The sequence below is a fragment of the Egretta garzetta genome, unplaced genomic scaffold (genome assembly GCF_000687185.1).
Source record: "Egretta garzetta isolate BGI_Z169 unplaced genomic scaffold, ASM68718v1 scaffold310, whole genome shotgun sequence".
Classification (NCBI taxonomy): Eukaryota; Metazoa; Chordata; class Aves; order Pelecaniformes; family Ardeidae; genus Egretta; species Egretta garzetta.
Window position 1 is genome coordinate 1,123,706 of NW_009258296.1, and position 12,734 is coordinate 1,136,439.

The 12,734-nt window shown below is 39.3% G+C and overlaps 1 protein-coding gene across 2 annotated transcripts in view; it reads right to left on the reverse strand.

Moving 5' to 3' along the window:
- Positions 1-1,296: 1,296 nt before the first annotated feature.
- DAPK1 (death associated protein kinase 1) overlaps positions 1,297-12,734 on the reverse strand; it is a 51,596-nt gene continuing 40,158 nt past the window's right edge. For both annotated transcript variants that reach the window (XM_035893931.1, XM_035893927.1), the window contains 6 exons: positions 11,510-11,698; positions 9,487-9,684; positions 6,459-6,597; positions 5,022-5,142; positions 3,334-3,522; positions 1,297-2,724 (listed from right to left, as the gene is read on the reverse strand). In XM_035893931.1, the coding sequence (XP_035749824.1) occupies positions 1,492-2,724; positions 3,334-3,522; positions 5,022-5,142; positions 6,459-6,597; positions 9,487-9,684; positions 11,510-11,698 (2,069 nt within the window). In that variant the 3' untranslated portion in view covers positions 1,297-1,491. The remainder of the gene's footprint in view (positions 2,725-3,333; positions 3,523-5,021; positions 5,143-6,458; positions 6,598-9,486; positions 9,685-11,509; positions 11,699-12,734) is intronic.

A 12,734-nucleotide genomic window follows, 5' to 3' on the forward strand; every position in this document is an offset into this window, starting at 1 on the left:
TCATATCAATTTTAAAGTTATCACTGCAAGAAACCTTGCTTCCTTTTTGTTTTTATCCCCATCAAAGTTTTCAAGTACAGGAAGTAAGTAATGCAGGATCTAATAGTAGAAAACCTTTGTTATACACAAATTACAACTGACAGCTATACAATATTATTCTGCAGTATCCAACACTTCTGTGTTTTGAGCTCTATAATGATACGAACTTTTACCTGAGGTACATGGAAATAATGAAGCGTGATAATTGGCAAGCTGAAGAGATTTTCACATTATGATTTGACTGTAATTGAAGCTGATTAGGTATCACATGTCTATACCCATAGTACTGGCACAAGAATGCTCTGTGTGAGTCATCATCAATGTCTTAGAAGTGCAGGAAAAAATTAAAAGGCAAGCACCACTTGCAATGATAAGCATGCAGACAATTTAAGTGAAACAGAGGTAGCATGTTCTTGTAACTCCAGCAGGGTCATTCAAATCAACTGCACCCTCCCTTCTGCAAAAGGCACTCACTTTTTCAGCTATAAACAACATGGTTTTAAATTCAGTCAGATGGACCACAAATGGTGGATTTCTCTCCTTACAATTATAAAAAAATGTCAAGCAGAGGACACAATGAAAAGAAAAAAAAAAGGGTGTAAGAAATACAAGTTTCAGGTAATATGTGCTATTCCTCTCCCCCTACCTTTTATGGGGAGAATCAAAATATTTTATAAAACAGTTGCAGTACGTAATCCAAAAGTTAAGACTTTCTAGTTAAAATGGCAGTATTAAGCAGCACATTATGTATCAGGAATAATTTTAAAACACCAGAAGTACACCAGCCTTTTTAATAGATATAGAGCAACAATTCACAGTTACAAGTAGAAAGTTTATGCCCAGTTCAAGAAAGATGAGGAACTCCTAGAAAGAGTTCAGAGGTGAGCAACAAGGATGATAAAGGGACTGGTGCATTTCCCCTGTGGGCAAAGGCTGAGAGAGTTGGGCTTGTTCAGCCTGAAGAAGAGAAGACTGAGAGGGGACCTCATCAACACATACAAATATCTTAAGGGTGGATGTCACGAGGACGGAGCCAGACTCTTCTCAGTGGTGCCCAGCGACAGGACAAGGGGCAATGGGTACAAACTGAAACATAAGAGGTTTCAGTTGAATATGAGGAGAAACTTCTTTACTTTGAGGGTGACAGAGCACTGGAACAGGCTGCCCAGGGGGGTTGTGGAGTCTCCTTCTCTGGAGATATTCAAAGTCCGCCTGGACGAAGTCCTGTGTAACATGCTCTAGGTGAACCTGCTTTAGCAGGGGGTTTGGACTAGATGATCTCCCAAGGTCCCTTCCAACCCTTGCCATTCTGTGATTCTGTAAAAAAGGTGGTGCTGGAGAAGGATAAAGACCCTTTGATGACCCTCATAAATGAAAATGCACAGAAACTCTTGTACTGTATCTTTTAGCCTTTCTGCAGTTTGAAAAGATGTCCATGCAAAATACCTGCTCTTACCGTGACACGACAGAGCTAATCGAGTTATAAGATGTGCCACTGTTGCAACTGGAAGCATAAGCCTCTTGACCATTAGCATCTAAATTTATTTTGAATACAGAAGACGCCTTCAGTAAAAAGTCTGCTGCATCTCTGCGACCTAATTCCCTCAGCTTGGACATCAGAATACCTACAGTGCTCTCAGGAGCATTACTCCACTCCTGCAGAAGGGCATGGACTGGGCTCGAGAGGAAGTCATTTTGTGTTCCATTATTTGTATTGTACTTTGCAACAAGATCAGGGAGGCCCAGGTTCATGGCCAGAAGGCACCAGTCTTTGCCCATAGGATCAGGTGGATCCAAAAGTCGACTTAGTTTTCTCCTGGTAAGTAGATTCAGATCAGAAACATGAATATCCATTCCTAGGCTTCCCTGGGAGTAGACATCAAGACACCCAAAACACAGTATACTGCTAAAGCTCTCTTTATATCCCCCCATAGTGTTAGTTAGTGCTGTCTCCTTTTGACTCTGTGCACGGAAAAAGTCTCTAGGCTGGTAGACCATTACTGGTTCATGATGTTCCCTCAGCTGCTGAGGACTAAGGTAGTATTTCCCAGTCAGAAGGCCTGGTAAGGTTGTGGCCATTAAGTTATCAATGGTGCTGCATACAGAATCCAGGAGTAAACAGCACTTGATCTTCTCTGTTTCCAGTCCTCTGACTTGAACCTCTATACCCTGACCATGGTTGACCAGCAGCACTAAAAGCTCAGCTCCACGATTCACAATCTTTGATCCATTTACCCACAGACGTATATCAGCATCTCCCTCTGTGCTTTGCTGATGAATCCACCTGCAGAGATTCACCTGAACTTTATGAAAAATTCCACACGGAAATGGGGTAAGATGTTCCACAGGAACGATTCTAACACCACCATAAATCAGCACCTCATCTTCCTCATCTGTCCAAGACCTGTGGAGATTGTCAGTCTTTATGAGAGCAGGAATATCCACCATTGCTCCACTGCTAAGGTCCCTTGCACAAATATCCATGGCATCCAAAATCTGTATCAGTTCTTCCACATCACTGTCTGTCACCAGACGCTGGATGTCCTCTATAGTGTACCGACCTCTATAGTGATGGAGAGCTTTTGGGTTCTCCACTGACAGGATTTTTCCAAGGACATTTGAACAGAGCCAGCGAGGATCCAGAAGCACAACATCTTGCACAGTTTCACTCTGCATAATGTTAATCTGTTTATAAATATGAAAGTTACTATTTAGCTCTTGTGAAGTACAAGATGATACCCCATGTTCTCTCTTTCCTAACTTATTGACCCAATCACTTAATTAAAACTGCTGACAGGACAAAAAAACCCAGTGCATTTTAATTTCTTGCAAGTATTCAGAAGAGCAGATCTTGTTCTTGATTTCCACTGGTAACAAAGCCATTAGAGCCCAAGAGCAGTAAAGCTTAGCAAGCTGTTTATGCAAAGGTGTTATCCTACGATTCAATTTCTAATGGACACATAAATTTCTCATATGCAGTGAACACATTAGGTACTACCTCATTTAAGATGACAGCAGACTTACCATTTTTCTGGGTATTTTATATTCTTACAGCTACAGCAATAAACTGTAATTCTTCTTGTCTCAAAGAGATAATGTCAAATGAAATAGGACCCACAAGACAATAAAGGTTACAAAAAGCATTATTAACCAGTTTCTACTTCTTATGATGTCTTAAGAGGGAGAAGGAAAAAACCCAAACCTACAGACGTTTGCTTAAATCCCACTAAGCAATATTCTACCAGAGCAGTAACCTTGCTAATAAAGGTATGCAATTTAGATAAAAACACTTACTTCTCCTATGCTATGCAACTGCTGTGCAATATGCCGTAGGTCCTCTTCACTTGCTAGGGGATTAAGCTGTTCCTGTACATCATACACAAACTGCTGCAAGGACATCAGCTGATTGGGCCCATTCATTTTTCTCCATGAAGGCAGCGTGGAGATTATTTTTTCACACAGATGAGTCATAGGTGGACAAGTCTTACAAAAGCACAGAAAACACCCATTTGTAATTCTGCTCTGCTGAGAGTAACAGTACTATTGCTGTTTTTTTTTAACGGAGGTTACAAGGTCTAATGCATTCATTACATATATTCACGTCTGGAAGAATTCCCCTTGTGAGGGACCCTTACTCTTCCATCTGGCATTCACTTGCCATCAGATCTAACTTCTCTTAATAGTGAATTCCAAACCCAACTTTTTCGCTGATATAAGCAAACTTTCCAAACATCACCATGATTACAAAGGGAATCCTTACACGTGGAACAAAGTTTAGTTTATATAGTCTGGCCTTATCAAATGTGCTGACCATCTGAAACGGTGACTTCAAAATGTATCAATTGCCTTCATGCATCTAGAAGTTAATCTTTATTTCATAAATTGTCAACATTTAACTAAAATCTGTACACATAAATATTGGTACAGGACCAGTTTACTTCAACAGGTGAGACAGAAGAGTATTAGATAAGACGTAAAGATGGTACTTCTATCTATTGTCTTGGACATCACTGATGCCTTCATCCTATGCTCTCAAGCCACAGCATGCACTTTTTATGCAGCAAGGCTCTCCAGATTTCAAGCTAGTGACCACAGCTGTGACAGAGATTTGTCAGAGAAGAAAAGCTTATTAAATCAAGAGACATTAGGAATGTAAAATAGGCTGAATTTTGCATAAGATCAAACATTTTCCTTGACCTACAGCATTAAAGCAATAATACATTCACTTTTAATTCATTTTTGAAAAAATACCTATCAGAAGTAGCTACAGCAACGTTGGTGTGTCACGCAAGTAAGAGGGCCTTTGGTATGAAGAAATTTACATCCCTTTAGCACAGGCTACATAACAACTTGATTTAGTCACCCTCAGTAGGGAAGTCTCTGTGGATTCACAGTGATGACATCACAACATGGCTATTTTGCCTTTAGTCTCATATGCGTATACCTACACATATATATACAACTCCCAGCACACATTTTTCAGTAAAAGAACTGCAGTAAAAAGTTGATGTATATTCAGTTCACGCATCTGTATTAGGAATTATCTTTCTAAGGGTTGAAGAAATTGTTCTACTCTGGTGGGGTTTTTTTTATGAAAAACTTACTTGCCTGAAACATATTCTGTTTCTCTCTAATACTATGTGGAAAAAAAAAAGATTAAAAACAAAACAAACAAAAAAAGAAGGGTCAGCACTTGAATCCAATCACTGTCAATTCAAAATACACACTATAACTTTGATCTGAAAATCTCAAATACATCATTTTGGTGACCTGTACAAAACACCTACAGTTTTGAAAATGCTGACTGAATCTTTGATGTCAGGAGTTTGTTTATCACCAGGTCTGTCATGCATGCTGCTAAAAAATTGGAACAGCACTCGTTTCTTTAAGTTTCGTAATGTATATACTAAATTGACAGTGAATTATTACAGAATATTTTCACATTTTGGCTGGCCCAACCCAGACCATTAGACATTACTTACAGAAATTATCTGGCTTCTTATTTCTTGCAAGTGATTTCGGAGAAGCTTCATATCTTTAGACCCAGATGCTCCAGCATCCAAGACAAATAACTTGTCTGAAATTTGCAGATCATTTCCAAACCTAAAAGAGAAAAAGCAAGCAATTATTTACTTAGTCCCAAATCCAGTTTTATTTCTTAATCCAGTTGTACTTCAGTCTTAAATTACACAAGTTATTTTTCTTCAAGGAATGATGAAAAAGTTTAAGTACTGATTATGCTAGGGTATTTTATAAACACAGACAGTACAGCCACGCTCTAGTTTTCTTGAAAATAGAGATATTGAGAGAAAATTTTTGTCTTTCCTAAGGAAGAAGGATGAAGATGTGTAAGAGAATTACAACTGCATCACAGGACTTGTAATTACAAACTCAAATATTTCACTAGAGAAAGGATAGCAGGAGTTCTTTTTAAGGTCTTCATATTTGTTGTTTTCTTTCTTCTCACTTTAAATAGTTCAGTTGTCACTGCTATTGACACCAGCTCTCTTTCTCACTTCCTTTTGACTTTTCAACCACTTACTTCTTTTCCTAGCTCTGGGCTGATTTGCATTTAAAAGGATTCCAACATCAAAGATTACACACAGGTATTTTCTGTTGGTTTATCTCAATTGATTAAGATAGTGCCCTGCCACTATTGTGCTGGAGTTCCTACATCTGTTTCTTGTACAGTCCAGACAAGTGACTCTTCTCACAGGTATAGATGGTTCCTTGTACCATGTGTTACCCACTTAAGTGCTCACTGTGAATACAAATTATTGTTACTTTATACAATGGTATGTTTGTGAAAAATTCCCTATTTCCACTACAATTAACATGCTCACCAAACATTTGCTGAAGAAGGCTAGAAGTTTCCCTAACTTCTAGGTACCTCTTGGATGATCTTGTCACCTGTATGACTCCACAACGTCTAGCTCTTTGCACACTGTGTATGGAGTACCTCCAGGCCTGGTTTAAGCTTTTTCCCTACCCATCCTGGATCAATTCAGAGCAAAGGGTGGCTCTCCTGTAAAGATCACTCTTTTGCACCCAGAGTTTGGAGCTCAGAACTGCCGACTTTTCTGAGACTGGTGCAAAACCTGAGCACCAAGATGTTAGACAGATGGCTGATACAGGCCTTTGGATGTATCACAGTGTTTACAGGGTGAGACTTCCTAAGCCTCAGCTCGGTTTTTGCACCACTTGGCTCATTTTAGCTACCTCAAAGCACCTCACTCACTGTAATATTGATAAATGTTTCAATTTTAGCACAATATAAGCTTCCTGAATGTACTCAAAATATCATAAAGCTTAAGCCATGCAAAAACCTTTTACAAGATCCTATGCATTTTAGTATTTTTTCTTTCCAACTGACATGTTTAAACACTACATATATTTATAGGTACACACTCCCCACTTACCTGTTCCTGATTTCTTTCAACAACGATATGTCTTTGTCATACCAAAACTCTCCCCCAACAGGCCGAGGAAGATTCACTATGTCAGCATGTGTGGCGACCAAAACAACGCACAGGGGACTTTTCAGCTTTCCACCAAATGCTAGAAGAGAAACAAGAGCACTCTCTCACTATGAGACACGCCTATGGAGACAGCCATCTTACTGAGCCAGGAAAGTAGCAATGCATTTCACATTCTTCATGTCTATCACTTTTGCAGTGAATTTACCAACTCTAAGATAGCCATACTGTGCTTACGCCACCGGTGCTTTGGCTGTTATCTGCCTATAGGATTCTCTATATAATGTCCAATTTGAATAGCTGGACTCTTTGAATAACATCAGATACATTGATATTACATTGTTTATTACATATTGTTTTAACAAAAACATTCATCAGTAACACTAATGATATATCTATTAACTACAAACTATAATAATCTGAGGAAAAATAATTAAAAATAACAGCTTCTTGAAAGGGTTTCTCATAATGTTTGGATGGTCCCTAATACTACAGGTGCAGACTACAGGATTACAAGTAGAACACAAAATGTCTACAACATTCATACGTTGGTATGAATGCTATTTTGCAGTACTTACACAAACAATGACCTCTCACTTAGGTGAGAGTTAAGTAGGAAAGCCTGGCCGAAACCATGAAAAAGAATGAGAAAGAAAGAAAGACACAAATGGCATGAATGAGGTGACAGTATGGAACACAGAGTTTTCAATCTTTTCTCAAACTGATCTTCCAGAAATGAGAAGACATCATTGGACTATTTTTAAAAAAGATAGCACATCCAGTCCTGCTGTTTTAGTCTGACAAAACTTCACATGGGAGAAATATGCTTGCATCACCGCTCAGTTTTCATTACCTAAGAGCTACAGAATCTTGATTCATTCATAAAAGCCGTATTTTTCCAAATCTCTGCATAGCACTTCAAAGTCAGTATTTTGTAAATGTAAATATTTTATTTTTTTTTTGCCACTGAAGGACTTAGACAAAATAACTGGAAAGTAATTCCAAAAGTTTAAGTTTTCTTCTAACATCACTTACTACATATTGCTTGAGAGAGTTGTAATAGTACAAAAATGCATGGGTACCCAAATTGAGCTGACCAGTATAAACACTGATTTAAGCAAAGTATCTAAATAATGCTGATAATTAGATCAGCAAGAAGAAATGATTAACTCAACTTCTAACTTGGTCAAAGCAAGAACTAAGTTTCCTCGCTAGACTGAGGAGCTGTAAAAAGCTTTCAGCAATTGCCAATGAACTGTATTTTCAGCTTTGATACTTGTGCAAATTTCTGAGCTTTTACTTCCAGAAGTAATTTACATGTTGGTTTGCGTGGTTTAACCCGGCTGGCAACTAAGCCCCATGCAGCTGCTCGCTCACTCCCCCCCTCCCTCAGTGGGATGGGGGAGAGAATCAGGAAGAAAATAAAAGGTTAGAGCCGAGGGCTGAGATAAAGACAGTTTAGTAAGAGAAAATAATAATAATAGTGATAATGAGAATGATAACAGAATATAAAGAATATACAAAACAAATGATGCACAATGCAATTGCTCACCACCTGCTGACCGATGCCCAGCCCGTCCAGAGCTGCGATCAGTCTCCCTGCGCCCAACCAACCGACCGACCCCCCCGAGCATGACGTTATATGGTATGGAATAGCCCTTTGGTCAGTTTGGGTCAGCTGTCCTAGCTGTGCTGTACTCCCAGCTTGTTATGCACCTGGGCGAGCAGGAGAAGCTCAAAAAGTCCTGGAATAGTCTGAGCACTACTTGGCAACAACTAAAAACATCAGTGTGTTTACATTCTTCTGGTACTAAATCCAAAACACAGCACTATGCTAGCTTCTATGAAGAAAATTAACTCTATCCCAGCCGAAACCAGGACATGGTTAGATCCAAATGCTCATATTGTTAACCTTGTGATTTGATCTAAAAATGGAAAATGAAAGGCATGCAGATGCCTGAATAGAAAACTGAAGTTCTGCCGTGGCTCATCGTTATTACTACCTGGCTGAGCTAATGCATACAGAATCGAGCAGAAAACAAGAAGAGGGGGGAAATACTCTTTGCACTATGCAAGTATTTGATACGCTTGTCTGGTGAGTCCCTAGCAGCACTGTAAATGTCCATGAGTGCTGAGTTAGATCCACTGGCTAGAATAACATTTCAGTTCATAGAACCAAGACACGTATCAGAGCTTGATTCATCCATAAAACTGTCACAGTCTGCAGACTGATGCTCAGGTACAAACACGAACAAGTTATATGGTGTATATAACTAGACCTACAGACCTCTTAAGAAAACTAAGTTTGTTTGCCTGCCCAGTAACTTTCAGTTTGTTAGAAAGCTTGAAGTAACAAGTAAACTTACTTAAAACCTGTGAAAAGCCTGAGCACATGTGAAGGGGAATTTACTAGAAATCCTGGTTTCTGTACACCCTGATGCACCAAAGGTTAACATATTTGATTTCCAAGTACAACTCTAGTTAAACATGTTGAAGTGGCACATACTGAGAGGTAATGCCACTCCACAATGTTGTTCTGTCCTGTTCTCATTGGCAAGACCAATTCATGCTGGAAACACTGTTAATTGGGGTTAGATATAAGTAGAATTTAAGCAGTGAATCTAAAACTGGTTTTAAATGGTTCCAACCCTCTGAAACACTTTTCCATGCAGCTTATCTGACATAAAACTTCCCTCTGCCCTTTACAGATGTAAATCCCAATGCCACAAGAGGCTGCACTGTGTACCTCACAACCCTTTTTAGTCGGACTAAGTGGTGTGTACAATCTTCACGCTTGTTCTACAGATAAAATTCCCCTTCTCTAAGAACCTTTGTGTAAAGTTTGTTTGAATACATGAGGATGAAGATACATAACCACACTCAACATGGAAGATGTACAAAGTTGCAAAGAAACACAAGAAGCTTTATGTTATAGTCCGATAATATTTCATTAACAGGCAAAAGAGCATACCTATTGGCTCCTCAACTGGGACTAATGATTTCAGGAAACTGAGCCAAAAGGTCACTTGGTTTAGCTGGATTTCATAAGGCTCCTCGAGACTAAAAAGCACTATGTGAATTGCAGTGGGATCATTTGCAGCAAAAAAATCGTAACAGCAGAAATATACAGGATTCCCCGAGAATTCCCAGATGCTGAAATCGCCAACTCCTGAAAAACAAGACAAACAGATGAAGAGAACACACTTCATCAGTAAGCGCGAAGCATCTTTCAGTTGTGGAGAGACAAACAAAAGAGTCAATCTGATTAAATATTTCACAAAGATAAACCACCTGCATGTGAGAAAGCAATGACTGCAAATGCAATCATGAACAAAGGGAACAGGTTTCAGTCAGTTTCAGTGGCTGAGAAGTTGGGTCCTCCCAATCTGTTCCTCTCTCACATTCACTTCTGTAGGACATTCAGCTGGATGCCACATGGAAGCACCTGTGTGCTAAATGCATGCAGCCTTACACGTTCAATTGGCCTTTGCTTTGCACAACAGCAACGGATCTTGTAATTCCCTTGAAAAACAAGAAAAACGGCTCCCATTCGTTTCCTGCTCACCCCAAAACACTCAATATTTTTACTGGGTTTTCTTAACATGCCACTTCTGGTGCTCAAAACAGCTGAAAAACGTACTGAAAGAAGCCACTTTGTTTTACAGAATTGTACTAGTCACATCACGTTGTTAAGTCAGGACTGAAGAATTACCATGTTAAGGTCCCAAAAAGCACTGTGCTTCTTTTTGCCATCTCCTTTAGCTGCGTGTGAGAAAAGTATTAGCGTGTTACACTGTATGACACTTCCCAGACTCACCATCTGATTAGGGTTAAGTCTGCTACACTTGTACTACCTCTGTTTAAATAAATGCTGATTAAGATGCACCTCAAACTTCTAGAAGAAAAGAAGGCAGAAACCTCAAATCTTCTGAGTACAGCTATTCAGAGATCACCCACATACATGCTTTCCTTCTATAACAAGACACCACAGAGAAAGAAAAGAAACCTGTTCTGAAGGTCCATTGCACAACTCTATTTCCATGCAGAATCTGACTTGGTTTCAAATTACACTGAAAGAGGAAATTAGCCTGGACAAAGAGTAAGCTTTAGCCACACGCCAAACTCTTCAGCATCTAGAACAAACGTTTCGTCACTGCATGTGTTAGTGTGCATATACTGCATTCATAAATGGGTTTCTTTCTCCAAAGTAAAATCTTAATCTATTAATCCTAACTCTGCCTCAAAATTGCAGGTGCTAAGGCATGCAAAACATTCTCCTTCTTCAGAAGAGATCGTACTGGGAGAGATCTTACCACCTATATAACGATGAGTATGGCTGGTGGTGTATATGCACCATTTGTACGCCTTTGCGGTCAAAAGCCATATACATACTTACTACAACTTCTCTGACTGACCCCCTGTTACTGTTAACTGGTTTCAACTGCAGAGCAGTTAGCGGCCTTTCAAAAAAAAATAAATCAGAAGCTCCGCTCACCATGTTTGGTGAGCTCCGGGGCTCACCAAACATGCTTCAGTCCTGCCATGGGGCGAGAATGGCAGGTCTTCATGCAGCTGGGAACCAATTACACAGTGAGGACACTTGGGGCTATGGGACCAGATTAAACCCGATAAAATCCCCAAATGACATACAGTATAGGTGAAGGAGCCTTCACGCTAGTTGCCAGTCTGCCAACTCACTCCTTTCACACCAAATCCCTTCCTCCTCCTGCCTCACTTACTCATCTCAAAAACATTTCTGTATGACACTACGAAGACCTGACACATGTGATTACCAAGTGTATTACAGGTAGAGAACTTCATGCAGATTTACTTTCTGCTTAAAGAAACCAAACCCCTCCAGTGTTGGATTCTCGACCACAGTCACTCCCATACTAAGTCAGATTTTCTTTCTTCCTCTTTTATTTTTAAAGACAAGCAACATGGCATTAACCATCCCGTAACATTAAAGCATGGCAGCCCAGGGCTCCACTTACCATGCAAGCAGGCATTCTGAATGTCAATGGCCTTGGTGGACTGGTCGTCAGCAGAGAAGTGAGAGTGATGAGCAGGTGAAACAAAAGCTTCTAATACCCCTTTGGTCAGGCCCGGCTCAAACATCATACTACGGCTTCTCACGCTGACATTTTCACATCCAGGATAAAGATTTGTAATGCTTACTGAAACTGGGTCAGGGAAAGGAAAATGAGATTACAAACCATGTGAAAATCACAACCAGATCACTTCAAAACAAGTATGCAAGGCATGAAAGCTGATTTAAAAAGCCACAAACTGCGCTTCAGAGAAAGGAGATGACTACCAAGCTGTAAGCATACACAAGTACAACCTTATTCTGAATGATGAAAGGAAAATATTAAAATGATCCTATATAGCACTTACTGCCCTTCAGCAGATATATCACTGGGCGGGAATCACAGAAAAAACCTGAATGATTTCAGAATGAAAGGTTTCAATAGTTAAAGTCCTTCTATGTTGCAAAGATACACTGGTTTTTCAGCTACAGGCTGCAATTTCATAGCATGGTCTATTTTTATTGGCAGGGAAATGCTACATATTCATATACTTGATTCCTGTAAAGATACAAATATTACTATATAGCAACTGTTACACTGGAGGTGGGGGAGAAAAGCAGGCCCTTAACCAAAATTATTTTACTAATAAGTAATTTGTTTAATTCATGCTTAATTCAGATTCCCTAAGAATAAATGAGAAATGTAAGGGCTTTTTAATTGACTTGCACCATCTAGTGGAGAAGGTAAAGATTTCTTTCCTCCACTAGATGCTGAATTCTAACATACAGGTTTTAATATAGAAAGAAACCACCTGTCAGCTGTAAACCATACTTTCATGTTTGATCTTCTAGTGTAATATTTCAATCTTTATGCTCCTGTAAATAAATACACAGTGAACTCACACACTTATTTTTACAGAATTTAAACAAACCTAAGCACATGATCAAGTACACACCAAACTGTGCTGGTTTAAATGTTTATCTGATTATATCACTGATTATATAATTATGTTAATCCAAAAAGAAGATACTGAAACAAGCAAAAACCAAAAATCCAGACATTAAAACAATGCCATAGTAACTTTGTTTGCGTAGAACTGCACAAGTTTCAAGTTTGCATAGCACTGCACAACTTTCTGGCTTTGTATCTAGGTAAGAGATTTTTCAAGCACATGCTTCAAATTCACCAT